This window comes from Malaclemys terrapin, chromosome 20 (assembly GCF_027887155.1).
Source record: "Malaclemys terrapin pileata isolate rMalTer1 chromosome 20, rMalTer1.hap1, whole genome shotgun sequence".
Classification (NCBI taxonomy): Eukaryota; Metazoa; Chordata; order Testudines; family Emydidae; genus Malaclemys; species Malaclemys terrapin.
This window is the reverse complement of record NC_071524.1, coordinates 11,606,712-11,628,294: the sequence shown is the minus strand read 5'-3', so window position 1 is coordinate 11,628,294 and position 21,583 is coordinate 11,606,712. Positions and strand designations below refer to the sequence as shown.

Below are 21,583 nucleotides of genomic sequence, written 5' to 3'. Positions count from 1 at the left end.
TCGAGATCAGTCTCCTGCAGTCCCTCAGAGCAGCCTCTTCTGGGTCCAGGTGTGTGTGAGGGGGGAGCGTGGTGTGTGTGTGTGTGTGTGTGTGTGTGTGTGTTTCTGGGGAACAGTGCCATTCGGGTAGCGTCCAGCCTCACTAATGGCTCATGCCCCTGGAGGGCCTGCACCCCAGTGGGAGCTGGCTGTACCCAGGGCTTCCCTTTTCGCCAGGAGTTAAGAACATAAGAACGGCCATACCGGGTCAGACCAAAGATCCATCTATCCCAGTATCCTGTCTTCCGACAGTGGCCAATGCCAAGTGCCCCAGAGGGCAGAGCTAAATCAAGATTAATAAGAATCAGTATTTTTGATTCTTATGTGAAAGTTTAAAAGTGTAATTGGCTTGTTCTGTTTCTATCTGACTGGTAGGACTGCAAGAGTCCGGCTACCCTCCCCTGCTTGCAGGGTCAGGCCTGTACCATTCAGTAGGTCCTTTCCCCAGAGCAGTTGGCTGATCTCCCTATCAGCCAGCTGCTTCCCGGTTAGTCTCCAATTGCTGGACTGGATGGCTCATGCTTGACTCCGCCGTTTGCTAACTGGTAAGAGAATTTCAGAGCGTACATAGCATTTTTTCTACTAAGATGCTTCATTCTTAAAATGACAGGTTTCAGAGTAGCAGCCGTGTTAGTCTGTATCCGCAAAAAGAACAGGAGTACTTGTGGCACCTTCGAGACTAACAGATTTATTAGAGCATAAGAAGTGGGCTGTAGTCCACGAAAGCTTATGCTCTAATAAATCTGTTAGTCTCTAAGGTGCCACAAGTACTCCTGTTCTTAAAATGCTCATCTCTTCTGAGAGACACGAGTCCAGGGCGTCGTTAACATCCGTTCTGAAGTCACGTGGGAGCTTCTGGGAATCCCACCCTGAGATGCCTAAATATAGGCTGAAGGGTCTCACTTTAGGCTTCTACTTCTGAAAATACTGGCCTGTGTATTTAAAAAAAAAAAAAAACCCTTCGAGATGTGTTGCTAATGTCCAGTCTAATTAGGTGCGTGCACGGCAGCCGGAAGACTTTTCCCCTAGCGGTGTCCGTCGGGTTGGCCTGGGCACCGCCTGCGGTTGCACCTTTATGGCGCTCAATATAGGGCCCTGCAGACCTGCAATCCCCTAAGTTCCTTCTTACTGCCAGTGCCGGTTAGCCGGAACGTCTTTAGTTCTTGCTTTGGCAAGCGCCTCCACTCTTGCCATGTCTTTTTGTAAATTGTGTATATAGTTATCATAGTTAGGTGGTTTCTCCCCTAAGTTTCATTTTAGGGGGACCCCTCCCCCCCAACGTTTTCCGAGCACTAGGGCATGCCTCGGTCCCTGGGTTTTAAAGCCTGCAAGGACCGTGGCAAGTCTATGCCCAGGAGCAACCCGCACACTTTCTCTGAAGTGTTTGGGGGAGAGCCATCAGAAGGAGCACTGCAAGATTTTCAGGGGGTTTTGCCCCAGAACCCTTAAAGACGGGGACCAGTGTCTCAAGATCTTCATGATGGAGGCTGCGCTCCACCCTCAATCGGACCCTGGCCTGGCAGAGCCGACCCCGAGCACCTTCTCATCGGTGTGGAGTGCACCAGCGCCGAGGAAGGACTCTTTGAGAGACCCTCTGCACCACCCTGGCTCCGCCCACAAGGCCTCGACACAGGCAGGCACCAATCTCCGTCTCCGGTGCCCCAAAAGAAGAGGAGGCCGGAGAGGAGCCGCTCTCCTCCAGCTAAGACCAAGGAGCAGTTGGCTGTGAGACCCACGTCGGGCCACGCCTCCTTGGCCTCACCGCCAACCCAGGTCACACCAATTCCTTCCCCCACGGGGATCCAGTCGAGTCCGGACCCTCATCGCTCACCGGCCAGTCACAGCCGAGAGCTACAGCTCCCCTCCACACCAGAGGTGTTTGAGGTGGAAAGGGACCTGCTGGAACTTACAGCGTCATCCTCCCCTCCAAGGAGGGACAAATCACCAGGGCCAGTTCGACCCTCGGTGCTGTTGAGGGGCAAGCCGGCGACAATGGGGCAGCAATCACCATTTCCTGCGCGTTGTTCCCCGGCACCAGCTACCCATGCAGGGGAAACCGCACTGGTCCCCCGGCACCGATCACTGACACCAATGGGCCCCACTCCTCTGTGGTCCTCCTATACGGAGTCCTCGGAGGCGGAGTTGTATTGCTCCAGCAGGAGCAGAAGGTCCTGGCGCCATCGGCAGCTCTACCCACCACCGTGACGGGGTCAGTGGCAGGCTCCGCTCCAATGGCCATTCTGGACTCCCTGAGCATTCCTCAGAGCCGGAGTCGCATTCCAGGTCTTCGTCAGTGGCCTTGGTGTCAATTGTGCCATCATTGATGCTGTCGGCACTGGGCGCATTGGCTGTAGCGACCACTGCAGTCAGCTGCCACGGCTCCACCGTCAGTATATGTGGCACCGGCAGTCTCGGCACCATCAGTTGTGGCCGCACCGTTCTTCCCATCAGGGACTGCACTGGGACACAGGACAGCACAAGACCCCCTCGGCGCCAAGGGCAGGGAGCACGACCCACTGCCAGCCAGACTTTTGTCTTTGTCCTCGCTGGTGATGGGCACATCAACGGCCCCAGCCCTGGAAGACAGCAGGGTTTTGCAACAACTGCTTAGGAGGGTGGCACAGAACCTGGGGATCTAGGTGGTCAACTTTCTTGCCCCCTCCGTGCCCTCCTGCATTGCCCTGCCACTTATTAAAACGATCAGTGAGATCACTAAGAGCTTGTGGCAGACCCCGGCCTCTTTGTCTCCCACGGTGAAGAGGAATGAACAAAGGCACTCTGTTCCCTCAAAGGGAAATGAGCACCTTTATGCGCACCCTCCACCAGATTCTCTGGTAGGGGACGCGGCTACCAGCATGAGTGCTAGGGCTATCAGGGGCCCTCCCCAAAAAAACAGCAGGTGAAGAAATTAGATCTGTTTGGGAGGAAGATCTATTCGATGGGGGGGGGTTGCAGCTCTGCATTTCAAGTCAACAGGCCATCGTCAGTAGATACAGCTACACCACCTGCGGAGCAATGGCCAAATTTGAGGAGCTGCTGCCACAGGACTTCTGCGCAGAGTTTTCTGCGCTGGTTGAGGAGGGAAAGCTCATTGCCCCAGCCACCTGCACCATAGCAACGGGGGTAGCCATGATGAGGAGCTCCTGGCTGCAAGTCTCTGGCCTCCTCTAGGAGGTCCAGGACCTACCCTTTGAAGGCTTGTCCCTCTTTTCAGAAAAGAGGGACGCAAGGCTCCATAGCCTGAAGGACTCAAGGGCCACACTCCAGTCCCTTGGCCTGCATACCCCCACTACACAGTGGAAACATTTCAAGCCGCAACCTCCACTGCGGTTCTACCAGCCACAGAACAGACTGGATGGCTCTTGGTGGAGGAATAGGAATGGCAGGAAAAGGCCCTACCCTTCCTCACACCAGGGCTATGGCCAGTCGAAGCTGTCTTCAGGCCCGAAGCAGACCTTTTGAAGGCACGCTCAAGGACGGCGCACCAGCACGGACACTGGATCCACCCCACCTTACCTTCCTGAACAGATTGTCCCCTTTCTACCCTGCGTGGACCCATATTACAGCGGGCCGCTGGGGCTCCGCATGATAGAAAGGGGATACTCTCTCCAATTCTTGGCCCTTCCACCCCCCTTCCCTGTCCCTCTTCAGGGACCCTTCTCACAAGCAACTCCTCATACAGGAGGTGCATTCACTCCTACTGCTGGGGGCAGTGGAAGAGGTTCCTCAGAAGCTCAAGGGCAAGGGCTTCTATTCCTGGTATTTCCTAATACCAAAAGCCAAAGGCGACCTCAGGACCACCCTAGACCTGCGAGAGCTCAACAGATTCATGGGAAAAACTGAAGTTTCGCATGGTCTCCATTATCGCTTCATTGGATCCAGGGGACTGGTATGCCACCCTCAACTTGAAGGACGCATACTTTCACATCGTGTAATCACCGTCCCACAGAAGGTACCTCAGATTTGTGGTGAACCACAATCACTACCAGTTCACATTCCTCCAGTTCGGCCTCTCAGCAGCTCCTTGAGTGTTTACCGAGTGCATGGCAGTTGTGGCCATGTTCCTGCACAGGCGACCGGTACAGGTGTTTCCGTACCTCAACGACTGTCTGATCAAGGGCTGGTCCAGAGAGCAAGTGGAGGCGCAAGTCGGGTTCATAACAGCAGCTTTCGACGAACTGGGCCTTCTCCTGAATGTGCAAAAGTCAACTCTGTCCCCAGTCCAGCGGATAGAGTTCATAGGGGTGGTATTGGACTCTGTGCAGGCCAGGGCATACCTCCCGGAATTGCAGTTCCAGGCCCTGGGCAGCAACATTTGAAATCTTAGGCAGTTCCCTAGCACAACTGCAAGGAATTGCCTGAAGCTTCTGGGACACGTGGCTGCTTGTACCTATGTGGTACAGCACGCCAGGCTCAGACTCCGGCCGCTCCAATCGTGGCTGGCCTCAGGATATCAGCCAGTTCGGGACAATCTGGACAAGGTCATCACCCTGCCTCATCGGGCCCTTGACTCCCTCCTGTGGTGGTTTGACCCACAAGTGGTATGTGTGGGAGTTCCCTTCACCAGACCTTAGCCATCCCTCTCGTTGGTGACAGATGCGTCAGCCTTGGGGTGGGGTGCACATCTGGGAGAGCTCGGGACACACTCTGGTCTCAGGCGGAGCTTGCTCTCCACATTGTCAGAGAGCTGAGAGCGGTCTGCCTAGCATGCCAGACATTCCAAGTTTATCTGGAAGGGAAATGTGTCTCGATTATGATGGACAGCACCACAGCAATGTTTTATATAAACAAACGGGTGCATGCTCCTTTCCCCTTTGCCAGGAAGCCCTCAAGCTGTGGGACTTCTGTGTAGCTCATTCGATACAGCTGGAAGCATTGTACCGCCCTGGTGTACAGAACGAGTCAGCGGACTATCTCAGCAGGTTATTCCACAGCCACAAGTGATCCTTGCGCCTGGATGTTCCGAACTCCATCTTTCAACAGCGGGGGTTTCCCCAGATAGACCTGTTCGCCACATGATGCAACAAGAAATGTCAGCAGTTTTTGCTCCTCCCTGAACCACAGCCCGGGCTCCATCGTGGACACATTCCTCCTTTCCTGGGATGGCCACCTCTTGTACGCGTTCCCTCCCATCCCTCTCGTTCACAAGATGCTCTTCAAAGTTCAGCGGGACGAGGCCTCAGCGATATGGATAGCTCCAGCCTGGCCCCATCAACACTGATACACATCTCTCCTGGAAATGTCTGCCAATCACCTTGCCGCTCTTTCCGGATTTGATAACTCAGGATCCAGGTCGTCTCCAGCACCTGAACCTTGAATCGCTGCATCTCACGGCGTGGAAGCTCCATGGCTGAATCCAATGGAGCTCGCTTGTTCAGACTTGGTCAGACAAGCCCTCCTTGGCAGTAGAAAACCTTCCACGAGGGCTACCTACCTGGCCAAGTGGAAGAAATTTTCAATCTGGTCGGCGCAACCCTGTCCGTCTCCAACATTCGTGTCCATCCCCCTCATACTGGACTATCTGCTCCACCTCAAACAACAGGGGCTGTCCATGTCGTCAGTAAAGGTTCACTTGGCTGCCATTTCTGCCTTCCATCCAGGTGCAGAGGGTCGGTCTGTCTTTGCCAACCCCATGGTCAGTTGTTTCCTGAAAGGTCTCGACAGGCTATATCTGCACATCTGACAGCCGGTCCCAGCCTGGGCCTCAGTCTGGTCCTCTCCAGACTAATGGGGCCACCTTTTGAATCACTGGCGACATGTTCTCTGCTGTACCTCTCATACAAGGTGGCGTTTCAGGTAGCAATAACATCAGCCAGGAGGGTGTCTGAACTTAGGAGGCTCTGATGTTAAGGCCTTGTGTTCTATAGGGACAAGGTTCAGCTCAGGCCGCATCCGGGTTTCCTTCCCAAGGTTGTCTCCCAGTGTCACGTCAACCAGGACATCTTTCTCCCAGTTTTCTATCCTAAGCCACACTCAAGCAGCAGGAAGCAGAAACTTCACTTGCTGGACGTTTGCTGGATATTGGCATTTTATGTTGAGCGAATGAAACTGTTCCAGAAGTCCATTCAGCTGTTTGTCGCCGTAGCGGACAGAATGAATGGGCTTCCAGTCTTCTCCCAGGGGAACTTGTCATGGATCACGTCCAGGCATCCGGGAGTGCTATGGCCTGGCGAAGGTACCTGCCCCTCTGCTTACAGCACGCTCCACCAGGGCACAGGCCTTGTCAGTGGCGTTCCTGGCACATGTTCCAGCCCAGGAAATATGCAGAGCAGTGACGTGGTCATCAGTACACACTTTCACCTCGCATTATGCAGTTACCCAGCAGGCCAGAGACAATGCAGCCTTTGGTAGATCGGCGCTTCAGTCAGCGAAACTTTGAGCTCCAACCCCGCCTCCAAAACTTAGGCTTGGGATTCACCTAATTGGAATTGACATGAGCAATCACTCGAAGAAGAAAAAATGGTTACTAACCTCCTCGTAACTATTGTTCTTCAAGATGTGTTGCTTATGTTCATTCCAATTCCTACCCCACTGTCGGAGTAGCCGTCAAGAAGGAACTGAGGGGGTGGCGGGGCATGAAGGCACAACCCCAGGGGGCACCCATGCCGACCTGACTGATACTGCTGGGGAAAAATCTTCTGGCGGCCGTGCCCGCAGCGCGCGCACACCTAATTGGAATGGACATGAGCAACACATCTCAAAGAACAGTTACGAGATGGTTAGTAACAGTTTTTTCCCAGTCCTTAAGCTATGTAGCCAGCCAGTGCGTGAGGCTTTGGTGTTCACACAGAACCAGTTGTGGTGTTGAGTGACAGACCTTTACGCTGCTAAGACGTGTTTAATGAAACTGCTGCCGTAGCTCGCAGTGCTGCAGATACTTACGTGCCTGTTCACCTTGGTGCTCACCAGTGATCGCATAGGTATCAGGGAACTGAGAGTCAGGTTACCCTCCCCTCTTGCAGAGTCAGGTCTGTACTGTTCAGTACGTCCTTTCCCCAGAGCAGGGGGCTGAATCCCCTGCATTTCTCATTTAGTTCACTATAAATCAGCACAAGTTTGGAGAGACGCCTCCCCCACAAGTTTGGAGAGGCTGTCCCACCCTCCAAAGCAGCCAGGTTACCCTTCTCCTGACCACCGAGCTCTTGTGCCCACAGGGTAGCTGCATCTCCTAAGCCCGTGCCCCCAGTACAGAGGCGTCCTCTCCACGTTGTAACCCTTGCTCTTTGCTTTGCAGGTCGGGAATATGGTTCCTCCAGGAGGTAGGTTCAGTCTCTCCTCGCCTGGGATGGGGTAACCAGCCGCCTGCAGCTCCCAGCCCTGCCCACGGGGGAGCTGGGAGGGCAGCCAGTCCTGAGACTTGGGGCGGGTAGGCACAGGGAACACACGTCACTCAGGATCCCGTCCCCACATCCTCATAGACCTGGCGTGCCCTGCTGGTCCCACTCGCGCCCTCGCCTAGCTCCTGGCACTCTTCTCCAGTCGCTGCCTCACACGCTGCTGGCCCCGCTCGCACCCCTTTCCTGGCACGCCGCGGGCTCCTCCAGTCGCTGCTGGCCCTGCTCACACCCTTGGCTGTTCACCTGCATGCTGAGGCAGGGGGTGTCCTGGCCCTGCAGCGGGGGAGGGCAGGGCTGGAGCTGTGCTGAGGGCAGGCTCAGGTGCACTCAGCCAGCTGCGTCCATGACCGCTTGGCTGCCCTGTGCAGAGCAGTCGTGCCTGGGCGGGAGAAGCGAGGGGAGCTGAGCCCAGGAGGGAGCTGTCACTCTCTGTGGTGCTGCTTGATTGAGGCAGGCAGCAGTTTCCGAGAGGCCCAGTCCCTGTGTCACCTCTGGGTTCAGCAGGAGGGAGTCAAACAGTGAGGCCCATGTCAGGCTTTTTCATGGATCCGAGAGATTGATGTAGCTCTGCTGCCCCCTATGGGGGGGGGGGAGTGCTGTGTGGCTGCTAGTGAGCAGCTGGGGGCCCTCCTTGCCCCGAATCAGGGCCAGGGCTGCCCCGGCTGCACGTTCCCCTCCTTGCTTTAACCAGCCTGTCTTCTCCCTTTGCAGGCGTTCGCGCTCCCGGTCCAGAAGCCCTCACTACCGCCATTAGAGCGTGGGTCCCAGCGCAGCACTGGTCTCTGCCCCCTGGTGGTGCGATCGGCTCAGCAGGCCGCGCCAGCCCTGCTGTGTAGCAAAGCTGTACATTGCTGTTCTGTTTTTAAGATGCCAGTATCGGATAATAATAAAAAACCCTCTTTAGCCCTTGCACGAGCCTTAAACTGGGCATCTGGGCTGAGGCCTCAACTCGGTCTCCCCTTTGTCTCCAGAGCCTTCCACCTTGCGCTCCCCTCCCCTCTGCCCTGAGGGGCCCCCCCGCGGCAGCTCCCCACCCCAGCTCACCTCTGCTCCGCCTCCTCCCCAAGCACCCCGCCCCCGCTCTAATTCTCCTCCCCTCCCAGGCTTGTGGCCCCAAACAGCTGATTGGCGCCGCAAGCCTGGGAGACGGGAGAAGTGGAGCAGCGACCGCGTGCTTGGGGAGGAACGCTGGGGGAAAAAAAATGGGGGGCACCACTTTTTGGTGCCCTCAAATCTTGGCGCTCTAGGCAACCGCCTAGTTCACCTTAATGGTAGCACTGGCCCTGTTTGTCTCCGCAAGGACCTGCACCCAGCGTAACTGCAGAGCTTTCCTGTGACACGGGGCAGGGGAGGGGTGGAGCTGAGCAGTTTGACTTTGGGAGGGGAGTGGCTCTGCAGTGTAAGGGAAGGGGGGCTAGGGGGCAGTAGCTGTAAGCCGTGTCCATTCCCTTGGAATGGCTGTGGCCTGTCTCTGCAGACAGCAGGAAAGTGGGAGGAATAAGGCTTGGAGGACACAGGGTGGCTTAGGCTGTGGCTTTCCTAAGGAAATGTCAGCTCCCTCCACCCCTGGGCCCTCTCTGCTAGATGGGCTAGTGAGTGCTCTTAGGGGATGCAGGCCCGGAGTGCTGAGAGGGGAGACTCCTTCCGGGGTGTTAGAGGGCTGATTCCTTCTCCCTCCCACTTCCCTGGTCCTTCTCGTGTGAACAGAGAGCAACAATACCCGAAGTCCGAAGGTGCAAACAACTCCATGTTTATTGGGGTGAACTTCCAGCAAGCTTAAATCCAAGTTCCTTTTTCCTAATTTTCATATCCCAACTTCGTGCCTGTTTGCCCCTAATTTAGATAGTAATATTCTCAGCTATACCTTAACCATTCATTTTACTGAAATTTACCTAACAAATCCTCACCTTGTAACATGATTAGCTAATCTCGGGGTGGCCAACCTGAGCCTGAGAAGGAGCCACAATTTACCCATGTACGTTGCCAAAGAGCCCCAGTAATACATCAGCAGCCCCCCCAGCACCTGCCGGCAGCCCCCACCAATCAGCGCCTACTCCCCCTATCCACTGCAATCAGCTGTTTCATGTGCACAGGAGAAGATGGAGGGGAGTGGAGGAGCGAGGGCATGGAAGGGGAAGGGGTGGAGTGGGTGGCAGAGCAGGGGGGTTTGCAGTGAGCACCCCCCAGCACATTGGAAAGTCAGCATCTATCGCTCCACCCCTGGAATCAGTGCCTAGGAAAGGAGCCACATCATAACCTCTGAAGAGCCGCGTGTGGCTCCGGAGCCACAGGTTGGCCACCCCTGAGCTAACCAATTATATCCCACCACCTTAATCAGTTTATACCCAGCAAAATTAATTATACAGCAGACAGAACCAGCCAGACCCCATGCAAATAAACAATAGCAATGTGGGAACTATAATGACAAAACAATACAGAAGTGAGGATTTCACAACACCATCTATAAAGACATACGGGTTTCCTAACCATGTCTATTGATAAGTGAGTTCTTACTAGACAGAAAACTATCCAACTAAATTTCTTTTTACATCTTCTAAGCTCTTCCCTTTCTCTGGAGGTGAGCGATCGGATCCCCTTCCTAACAGCCCCAGCTGGCCTTATTTCAATATGACCGGTTTGAAATGTGTGCGGATGTGACCGGTCGCTTCCCAGCTTACAGCTTCTCCCCCTGCTTAGCCAAAGGCCTTAGCTTAAGAACAGGGCTTCAGACTGTCACAGCGAGAAAAGGCCCTTACACAGGCAGACAGTGATTCTGTCTATACCTCTAGAACTAGCTACATGATAAACATATACCTACATTCTTAAAGTATAGGCCTTTACAGACAGGCCTGAATCTATATCCTAACACAGGGCTGTGAGGTCTCCCTGCACTAGCCTGGGCCTTTTCTCTGGACGGTTCTGCTCCAGTCGGGTATGGACCTGTGGCTACTAAACCTGTACATGGCAGGTGCAAGCTCACCTGCTCTGAGTAGGGTTTAAACTGATGGAAGTGTTAAACCAGAACAACTTATGTGTGTGGACGGGTCAGAATCCAAACCCAGTGCCTGTTCTGGTACCCGCAGCGTGCCAGTACCTAGCTCTTTAAATGCCACTACACCACTGCGAGGAGGCTGGGTAACAAAACAAGAATTGCAATTCATAGAATTGAGGGACTGGAAGGGACTGTGAGAGGTCATCTAATCCAGTCCCCTAAGTATTATCTAGACCAACCCTGACAGGTGTTTGTCTAACCTGTTCTTAAACACCTCCAATGATGGAGATTCCACAACCTGCTTTGGTAATTTATTCCAGTGCTTAACTGCCCTAACAGGAAGCTTCCCTAATGTCCAACCTAAACTGCCCTTGCTTCAATTTAAAGCCATGGCTGCTTCTCCTATCCTCAGAGGTTAACAAGAACAATTTTTCTCCCTCCTCTTTGTAACAACCTTTTGTATATTTGAAATCTGTTATGGCCCCTCTTTCTTCTCCAGCCTAAACAAACCCAATTTTTTTAATCTTCCCACATAGGTCATGTTTTTTAGACCAGTGGCTCCGAACCTTTCTAGACTACTGTATCCCGTTCAGGTGTCTGATTTGTCTTGTGTACCCCCAAGTTACACCTCATTTAAAAACTACTTGCTTACAAAATCAGACACAGAAATACAGAAGTGTCCCAGCACACTATTACTGAAAAATGGCTTCCTTTCTCATTTTTACCATATAATTATAAAATATATCAATTGGAATATAAAGATTGTACATCTCAGTGTAGTATATAGAGAGTATAAAATCACTGGCTGTGTGAAATTTTAGTGTGTGCTGATTTTGCTAGTGCTTTTTACGTAGCCTGTTAAACTAGGCAAAGAGCTAGATGAGTTGCTGTACCCTCTGGAAAACCTCTGAGTACCCCAGGAGTACACGTACCCCTGGTTGAGAACCACCGTTCTAGACCTTTGATCAGTTTGTTGCTCTTCTCTACGCTTTCTCCAGTTTGTCCACATCTTTCCTGAAATGTGGCACCCGGAACTGGACACAATATTTTATCCCAGCTGAGGCCTTATCAACAGCGTAGAGCAGAATTACTTCTCGTGGGTTGCTTACAACAGTCCTGCTAATTGGAGCTGGTTGATATTAGTGAAACCTGGGGGAATGATTTGCATGCTTAGGATATTAAAGATCAATGGTTGTAACCTATTTAGTAAGAGGAATAAAAGGGGCAAAAGGGGAGGGGAGCTTGATGTCAAAAAGGCCATTACCTGTTTGAGACATTGATAACAGAAGAAAGTGCTGGTGAATGCTTATGGATCAATGTCTAACAGATAAAGCACAAGATGGGGTATTAGTTGGTGTCTGAACAGCCCACTATACACTAGGGAACAGGCTGACTGGCTCCTTACACACCTATCTATAAAGTGTAGAGGAAAAACTGATCCTGGGAGACTTCAAGTAGAGTGACACGTGCTGCCTGTATTAAAACATCCTTGTGTTTCGGGTGGGGGGCAGGGCTTGCTGCTTGGCCCCTCTCGCTATTTAACATTTTTATTAATGACCTGAAACAAAACAAGATCACCGAAAAAGTTTGCAGATAATATCAAAATTGGGGGAGTGGTAAATAAAGAGGACAAGTCACTGGTTCAGAGCAAGCTGGATTGCTTGATAAACTGGGTGCAAGGAAACGGCGTGTGTTTTAATACGGCTAAATGTAAATCTAGGAACAAAGAATGCTATACCGACAGGATGGGGGGCTATCCTGGGAAGCAATAACTCTGAAAGTTTTCTTCTTTTGGGGGGGGGGCAGAGGCAATGTTGGATAATCAGCTGAACTGAACTCCCAGACTGATGCTGTGGCCAAAAGAACTAATGTGACTCTGGATGCATAAGTAGGGGACTCTCTAGCAGGAGTAGAGAGGTTCTTTTCCCTCTGTATTTGGCACTGGTACCAATGCTGCCAGAACCCTGGGCCAGTTTGCACGTCTGCAATGCCCAATAAAACTAGGTTAGATCCAGAAAGTGATTAGAGAGGTCTGGGAAACTTGCCGTACATTGAGACTTAAAAGAGCACGATATCTGTATTTTAAAGAGACCATTAAATGGTGGCTGGATCATGATCTAGAAGTATCCACATAGGCAGAAGTTATCAGACACTAGAGGCCTCTCTAATGTCACAGATACAGGCAGACCAAGACCCAATGGCTAGGAGCGGAGTTATCAGACACTAGAGGCCTCTCTAATGTCACAGATACAGGCAGACCAAGACCCAATGGCTAGGAGCGGAAACTGGATAAATTCAGACCAGTGGATTGGAACAGGATATATTTTATTATTATAATCTGATCTCCTAGAACTGGAAAGGACCTTGAAAGGTCATTGAGTCCAGACCCCTGCCTTCACTAGCAGGACCAAGTACTGATTTTGCCCCAGATCCCTAAGTGGCCCCCTCAAGGATTGAACTCACAACCCTGGGTTTAGCAGACCAATGCTCAAACCACTGAGCTATCCCTCCCCCCCTTTAGATAATTAATTTACTAAAGGCTGTAGTGGATTCTACAGCACTTGGAGTCTTTCAGTCAAGATTGGATCTTTCTAAAAGACACACTCGAGCTCAGCCCCGAGTTTGGAATGCAGGAATCGCCGGGTAAGACTCCCTGCCGGTCAGACTAGATCACCATGGTCCCATATGGTTTAAAAACACGAAAATCTATAAACGCTCGCCTGTTTTAGCGGAAACATCCAGTGCATGTGCTTACCAAGCAATCCCAAGAGCCAGCTACAGCTACCAACAGCCCTCCATGCTAGGGTTGTGTTGTGAATAGGGAAGAACATCTATGGCTCACTATGCTGAAGCTGGGAGGACACCATAGACGTGTCCAGCAAACAAGATGCCTGGCTTGTCTCATTTTCACAATTAACTCGAAGCAGAAATATGCCTGGGCAAATGCCAAGCACCAACTCCAGCTGCTCAGTGCTTGGGGGGGGGAAACTTGTTCTAGGGGCCTGATTTTCAATCTAAGTTACCTTAAAGGGACCTGATCTTCAGGGTCCTCGGCAGGTTCTGAAAATCAGGTCTATCGAAGACATCTCCGATTGGATTCCCAAGGAGTGCAAATTGAACCTTTAGTCACAACCGAAAACCTTGGCCAATTAGCTCATTTCCAGGTCAGAGGGGTGAACCCCATGGTAGGTTCCAGAGGAGAGACTGAAATCCCTGCTCCACTGATGCCAATTCACAGAGTGCATTAGCTTGCCAAATTTCATCTCAAACGGCTAGGCTCAACCGCCCCGTCCCACCAGGCCAATAATCCATGCAGCCACGACAACCTGCAGCCTCCCCCTGCAAGCCCGTGGGGTCCTCTTGTCCTTCTGAACTGGCCAAGAGGAACCAGGGAGATCAGATATTAACTACAATCTGAAAGAAATTAGAGCTGGAAAATCCTATTGCATCTAGTGGGCTGCCCCTCCACCCATGCCCAATGGCGCTCTGCAGACTTCTACCAGCTTCCCGGGGAGACCAGTGCACAGCCTGAGACCTTGCTCCTGGCTCAGATTCATCCGAGATTATTGCGTGCTCCGCTTCAGCCTATTACTTTTCAGCCTCACCTCAATCACAGTCCACAAGGGCAGACACGTCTTCTAATGCTGCCTAGGCCAGCACAGTGGCACAGGCCTGTACATCCCAGCTCTGTTCTGCACCCTGCCCCACACTATGTTCTACACGGGGGCTGGCAGTTCAAACCTTACAGCAGCAGAAACAGGGAGGTTTTGGTTTTACAGCCGCAATATCCTTCCCTCCTGTGATATTCATGAATCCCACTTTGGGCTGGGTGTCTGGACAGAAGGGAGGGGAGGGGTGCAGTAGTGACAGACAAGGCGCCTCAGGTTTCTTCCCCAATTTGAATAGGTGCTCAGTTACCCACAGCCAACAACAGGGATGCCAGGTGCTCACTGAGCCTCCCAAACTGGTAACGTTCAGCGAGCAGATTTGGTGATCAGGAGCTATTTGCAGAATGATCATTTTGGCCTCCGTGCTCCAAAGTGGTGGAAACTTTTAGGGGTTCTATTCAGTGGGGCCAAGCGGATTATCCAAGGGAATGGGATATTATGTTTCTATAACTAGAAGATAAAAGAAACAGAGATGAGTTGTGCCAAATGGATGCCGCTCCATGCGCCCCCAGCTCCCAAGCTCATTTCCACTCCAATTCAAGGCCATCTCCAGAGCAGCACAAATGGGTGGAGGGGAAGCATCACTTTCCAGCTATGACGCTGGGGCCTGCGAATTCACCTCCACTCTGAAAGGTGAAGAAAGAACTCTGCAAGCTGTACCCGAGTGTGTTTTTATTAGAAAGCAGGACAGGTGGGCAGGGTGCCTGTGGCAGTCACAGCTCGAAGGTGTAGGAGATGATGTCCGAGCAGCGGAGCAGCGCCTCCCTGTGCACACCTAGCGGGGTCTGCAGGTCGGATACCTGGAAGTTCAAGATGTCAATGTCTGAGGCGTCGAAGGCGGCCGAGACGTTGACTCTCTCGTACATCGTGAAGTGGATGGTGTGGCCAACCATGGCAAACAGGCTGCGCAGGTACCGCTCCCGCAGAGCCACGCGGGCCTGTTGCTCCCGCTCCAGATCTGCCTCGTTCCCACAGCCCATAGTGGAGATGCTGATGGGGCTCAGAGCCTGGTACCGAGGGGAGTTGGGGTCAAAGCCACGGCTTGTGCCATCCGGCCCACGGGGCAGGCGGATCACGCTGACTGGCACCTTCATGGCAGGCTCCTGGAGGCAAAGGCAGCAACACGTGAGCTGGCAGCGCAAGTCCCTGTGCCAGAGCAATACTTTCCACAGACTAGGGATGTAAATAGTGGTTAAAAAAATGTAACTGTGTAACCTACTACAATTTTGTCAGTTACATGGTTAAACATTTAACAGGAGAACTAGCGGTGCGGATTTTACGCAGGGCCTTACTGCCCAGGAGTCCTGGCTGCCGCCCCTGGGACAGCAGCAGAGCTTAACTGTTAACCCAAACCAATAAGACTGATGCTCATCGGTCAACTGGCTAAATACATTTTTACATCACTACCACACACCTGCCTGGGAAGGGCGGGCTAGAGATACCCTCCCCTCCCCCAGAGATACCCCTACCACCAACCCCCCCGCATCTCCCAACTCCCCCCCACAAAAATATACCCCCCACCTGCACCACACCTGGATACACCCAGCCCCTCCCCCAACTCCTCCTGAGATACCCCCCACGAGCAACCCACCCCAAATACACCCATCCCCCAGCTGCCACCCCACCCCCACCCCCACCCAGCTCCCCCCGGAGCTACCCCATCACCGATACACCCAGACCCCCAACTACCGCCCCCTAGTGCCACCCTATAGCAGCCTCCCCTCCCCCCCCAGCGTCACCCCCTGAGATCTCCCCCTCCCCCCCATGACCCCCCCCGAGATCTCCCCCAGCGTCACCCCCCCCGAGATCTCCCCCCTCCCCCCCAGCGTCACCCCCCCCCCCGAGATCTCCCCCCTCCCCCCCAGCGTCACCCCCCCCCGAGATCTCCCCCCTCCCCCCCAGCGTCACCCCCCCCCGAGATCTCCCCCTCCCCCCCAGCGTCACCCCCCCCCCCCCGAGCTCTCCCCGCTCGCAGCGCGGCCGGCCCGAGTCAGACCCGGAGGCTCCGGCCCGGCCTCACCCTGCGGCTCGCGGGCCCCGGGCGGCTTCCGGAGAGCGATGGACTCGGTGCGGCCGCGAGCAGAGCCCGGCCGGGAACAGGAACCGCCCCGCGCCGGGCCGCCCGGCTCCCCCCGCCCCCGGCATGGCCCCGCCCCCAGACACCAGCCCCCCCGCGGCTCCGCCCCGCCCCCCCCACCAGCCCCCCCGCGGCTCCGCCCCGCCCCCAGACACCAGCCCCCCCGCGGCTCCGCCCCGCCCCCCCCACCACGCGGCTCCACCTCGCCCCCCCACACCAGCCCCCCCCTCACGCGGCTCCGCCCCCCCACACCAGCCCCCCCCTCACGCGGCTCCGCCCCCCCACACCAGCCCCCCCCTCACGCGGCTCCGCCCCCCCAGACACCAGCCCCCCCTCACGCGGCTCCGCCCCCCCAGACACCAGCCCCCCCGCGGCTCCGCCCCGCCCCCAGACACCAGCCCCCCACCCCGCCTCTAGTCCGCAGCACCACCTGCCCCCACGTGGCTCCACATCAGCCCCCCACACACACCTCCGCCCCGCCCCCACACCAGCCCCCCCGCGGCTCCCCCAGCCCCCAGCCCTCCGCCTCTACTCCGCAACACCACCTGCCCCCACGTGCCCCCCCCCGCCTACCAGCCCCCCACCCGCCTCTACTCCGCAACACCACCTGCCCCCACGTGCCCCCCCCCGCCTACCAGCCCCCCACCCGCCTCTACTCCGCAACACCACCTGCCCCCACGTGGCTCCACCCCGCCCCCGCACACATCCGCTTCGCAGCCCCACCTGCCCCCTCCCACGCCTCTGCCCGGACACCTGCCCCCCCCCCCCGCGGCTCCGCACTGCCCCCCACACCTCTTCCCACGCCTCCGCTCCGCAGCACCACCTACCCCCCCGTGGCTCCACCCCGACCCCCCCCCGCCATCAGCCCCCCCCACGCCTCTGCCCAGACACCTGCCCTCCCGCGGCTCCGCACTACCCCCACACCTCTGCTCCGCAGACCGACCTGCCCCCCCCCAACTAGGGTTGCCAACTTTCTAATAAAAAGAACGAGGAGTCCTTGTGGCACCTTAGAGACTAACAAATGTATTCGTTAGTCTCCAAGGTGCCACAAGGGCGACTCCTTCTTTTCACTGATACAGACTAACACGGCTACCACTGAAACCTGTCAACTTTCTAATGCAGTGGTCCCCAACGTGGTGCCCGCGGGCGCCATGGCATCCGCCAGGGCATCTACGTGCGCCCACCTACTGACAAGGGAGCGCCCCGCCACCAAGATGCCACCGAGAAGCGGCAACATCAAGAAGCGTTGCCACTGAAGGCGGCAACGCCTCTTGATGACGCTGCTTCTCGGCAGCATTTCGGCAGCTGCTTGTCCGGTGTGGTATCTTGGATAAGATCCAAAGTAATATTGACCTGGAAATGTGGTTGTCCCTTTTGGGATCAGAAGAACATTTTGTTAAGTGAATAGAGTTGAATTCACGAAGGAGCAAAATTCACTGTGGCTGCCTTGCAGAACAATCAGAGGAAATGGGTTATTTCTGCAAGAATGGAAAGGCCACCCAAAATTAAGGTCAGTGGTTCTGCAGAGTGATCTTGCTTTTTCAGAGTGGCTGGCTGTCCCACTAGAATGCCTACAGATTAAGACATGTTAAGGCTAAGTGTGGTGAAGCCCACAGACACGCTGATATTTCAGAGTTTTGAAGCTTTCATCAATATTAATGAATTTCTCCTTCCCTTCCGCACAGGGGTTTGTAAGGATTATTATCCTCCTTCTACAAGTGGGGAACCGGTGCACAAAGAGACCGAGCAATTTGCCCAAAGTCACACTGAGTTTGGGGCAGAGATGGGAACCGAACTCTGAAAGCTTATGCACAAATACCTTTGTTAGTCTCTAAGGTGCCACAAGTACTCCTGTTCTTTTTGCGGATACAGACTAATACGGCTGCTACTCTGAAATCTGACTTCCTGGATCTCTGGCTCGTGCCTTAACTGCAGAACTCTGATGTACAGTGGGGGCGTCACACACCTAAGCATGATAGTCGAATTTTCAAAAGCACTTTGTGTTGGACTGATTCTGCTCCCACTGAAGTCAGTGGAAAACCCTGGATAAGCTGAGAATCCTCAGGCTTAGAGTTTTCTGTGTGCTCTGTGTGAAAACCCTCAAAGCCCAAATAAACCCCTTCCATGTACCTGCAGAAAGACATCTTTACGCATCTCCAACTGCTCTTTTATCTGTGGGGGTCTCAGTCTGGTATTTAAATGTAACATTTAGCCACAGAAAGAGAGGCAGGACAATTACAGCAGGTCAACATCTGCAGAGCTAAGGTTTTCTAAAGTGTCTCGTGATTTGAGACCTCTTAAAAGGGCCCTGACTTTTAAAAGTGCTGAGCACTCACCCTCTGAACATCAGGCCTCTTTAAGGTCTCAGGTTAGGCAACCAAAATCACAAGGCAATTTTGAAAACCTTGGCCTAAGTGACACACCTAAGGTCACACACGCAGGGACTCTAGAACAGAGCTGGGAATGGAAGCTTGATCACTGGAGTCCTAGCCTAGCATTTTAGCCACAAGGGCCGTCCTTTCTTCCTACCAGAATACAAAGTTGTTGATCTACTGAAACCCAGCAGGTGTTTTCTCCCTTTAACTCAATTGATCCCTTAAGCCCTGTCTATCTGACAACTTTCAACTGAGCCTGTAATCAGTCAGCAATACATTCGGCCCTAAAAGCCTGGTGTGTGTCCACACATCACCTGGTTAATACTCACTTAAGCTTTCTCTGTGTATCTCATTGATCAGTGTGTGTTACGTGCCCTCTAGGGGCTGGTCCACCACGGGTCTCCTTCTGCTACAGCTCCTACCTATGGGAGTTCGTCCCTTAGCTCAAACCGTAGTGGGTCATACAGTTACAAGGTCCTGGGTTTGATCCTTGGTGATGACTGTTGTTACATGAATACTCGAGAAGTTTCCCTTCTCCAGAACTGTTCTAACCCTTCTATTGTACTTCTAAAAGGCCTGAGTCTCATCAAGGTATGTCTACACTAGAAACACTCCAGGGCTGGAGCTACAGGCGCCAACTTTCCAGTGTGCTACAGGGTGTTCACTGCTCAACGCCTGGCTCTGTCCCAGGCCTCAGCCCCACTCCACTCCTTCCCCCAAGGCCCCCGCCCCTTCCCCAGAGTCTGCCGTGCCCTTGCTCCTCCTCCTTCCCTCCCCCTGAGCCTTCTGCACACCACAAAACAGCTGATCGCGGCTGGTAGGAGGCACAGGGATGGAGAGTTAGGCGCTGATCCGTGGTGCTGCTGGCGGGTGGGGGGAGCTGACGTGGGGCTGCTGATGTGTTATTGTGGCTCTTTGGCAATGCACATTGGTAAATTCTGGCTCCTTCTCAGGCTCAGGTTGGTCACCCCGGTCTATCTACACAGCAGCTAGGAGGTTGCTCCCTAGCCAGGTGGACAGAGGCCCAGTTTTATTCAAGCTAGTGCGCTAACAGTAGCAGTGTGGCCCCAGTGTGCGGGTGGCCGCCAGAGTACAATCCCACTCACCCTCGGGGAACATACTCAGGTGGGAGTCAACAATCTGCCATGGCCCTGCTGCTATTGGAACCAGGCTAACTCATGTGTACCAGTCTGCCCATGCTGGGAAGCAGCCCTGGTATCTCAGGACAGGCCTGACCCCCGGTGCCCAGCCCTGTCCTGAACTGGAAATTGCCCACTTCCACAGTGTGAACTGGGACTCTCTCCTCCACACCCCGCACTCTGCACTGGCTGGCAGGGGCTTGGGGTCTGAGTCATGGTGCCTGTGTCTGGTGATAGACAAGGAGGTGACTTGGAGGGAAGGTGCAGAGGGCCCATCTGCCCTGGAATGGGGCAGGGACACCACTGGCTCAGGAGGTGAGTGGGCAGGGTCTGGACTCTGCCTGGGACCTTTCTCCTTTGACAGATGGTCAAGCAGCAACACTCCTTCCTCCAGCAGTGGGGCTAGCACTGGTGGGGAGCCCCACAGGACCAGCTGCTTCCCAGGTGTGTCTGCAGTTCAGGTCAAGGGCAGTAGGGGGAGGATCAGGGAGGGAAGGCCCAGCCCCATGTTGCTCCGTGACCTGCTCTCCCAGCCAGGAACCAGCAGGAGGTAACAGACTGTCTGGGAGGGTGCTGTCTTGGGGAGGTCGGGTGGGGGGAATGGGGCCCTCTGTGAGGGAGGGAAACTATTGGGAGGGTGAGTAAGGAGATCTATGGTGCTAGGGGGTCATGGGAGCTGTGCACGGTCAACCCTGGCTTCCCCCAAAGGGCACAGCACAAACGTCTCTGCTTGTTCTCAGGCACCTTTCTGGGACGGGCCTGGGAGCGGGGCCAGCAGCAGACATGGGGCAGAGTGAGTCTGAGCCGCAGGACGAGCAGGAGGTAGGTGCTGTCCAGTTCCTTGCTGGGGCCCCTGGCAGTTTGTCCTCTGCAGCCTGGCAGTCACTGGAGTGAGCGAGTTCCCAGCCTCTCCACCCCATCGTTCCACCCCTGCCACCCATGTTCAGAGAGCTCCCCCTGCTGGTGTTGTCCACTGATTGGACAAGGACCTGAAGAGACCCTCCCCACCAGCACCATTTCCTGGGCGCTGGGACACTTCCCTAGTGCAGGGCACCTTGGCTGGCATCCCAGTCAGAGTTCTCCCCAGGGCCCCCACTTGCCCCAGCAGGATGCCCCTCCCCTCTGACTTGGGAATGTTAAATCCAGCATCCAGGTCACGTTCCAGCTCCACGAATCCCGCAGCTCCCATGGGAACCTTCTTCCCAGATGAGGTACTGGGTTTGGCAGAAGCCTCTCCAGAGCCCAGCGGCCTTCTGGGATGTGTCTGGGTAGGTGTGGCCTGCTGGGGCCTGCCCACGACACAGTGTCCCAGGATTGCTGGAGACTTGCCCTCCCCTTCAGTGTCCTTTCTACTTCTGCACTGTTATGTGCCCCTTGAACAGCTGCCAGCCTCACTCCAGAGGTGGCTGCATTTCAGTGGTGAGCCAGTGGTCCCTGCACACACTGCACACTCAGCAAAGTGTGTTGGGATGAAAGGTGCTATGGTCAGATCCTTATGCCCAGATGTTGGGGGAGCAGCCGTTGGGCTGGGCCCATGGGCTTTGATGGCAGCATCAGCCTGCCTGCTGCACTGAAGCTCTGTCTGCATCTCTCTCCACAATGGGCTCACAGCCCAACCTTAAGCTCTTTGTGGAGGATCAGCTCCAGACCAGCATGGTGAGGAGGGGCGGCTGCGGGGTTATGCCTGGGATGTGGAGCCAGGTGTGGTGTCTCCTGGAGGGATTGTATTCCTGGGGGATATGGAGCAGTGTAGTGGTCTCACCCGTGGGCAGTGGAAGTGCTGGCCCGCTGGCATAGCCCACGGTCCCCGACCCAAGGCAGCACAGCTCCTGGTGGGATGGGAGGCTCTGATACTTGCCCAGGAATGCGCTGGCACCTTTGGGGCTCAGCCATCCCTGGGCAAGTCTTGGCTGGTGAGTGGAGGGGCTGATGGGGTCAGACGCTGTCCTTGGACTG

General features: G+C 54.7%; 2 protein-coding genes across 2 annotated transcripts in view; one reads left to right on the top strand and one right to left on the bottom strand.

The window, feature by feature from the left end:
• CLASRP (CLK4 associating serine/arginine rich protein) overlaps positions 1 to 8,286 on the top strand; it is a 45,158-nt gene extending 36,872 nt beyond the window's left edge. Inside the window, exons 22-23 of the mRNA XM_054010101.1 lie at positions 7,274 to 7,298; positions 8,088 to 8,286. Coding sequence (XP_053866076.1) covers positions 7,274 to 7,298; positions 8,088 to 8,130 — 68 coding nt within the window. The 3' untranslated portion in view covers positions 8,131 to 8,286. The remainder of the gene's footprint in view (positions 1 to 7,273; positions 7,299 to 8,087) is intronic.
• A 6,405-nt stretch (positions 8,287 to 14,691) lies between these two features.
• Positions 14,692 to 16,162, bottom strand: GEMIN7 (gem nuclear organelle associated protein 7). The gene is made up of 2 exons (XM_054010147.1): positions 16,057 to 16,162; positions 14,692 to 15,139 (listed from the first exon to the last, which is right to left on the bottom strand). The coding sequence occupies exon 2, from the start codon at positions 15,128 to 15,130 to the stop codon at positions 14,750 to 14,752; it is 381 nt and encodes a 126-aa protein (XP_053866122.1). The 5' UTR covers positions 15,131 to 15,139; positions 16,057 to 16,162; the 3' UTR covers positions 14,692 to 14,749.
• Between the last annotated feature and the right edge of the window lie 5,421 nt (positions 16,163 to 21,583).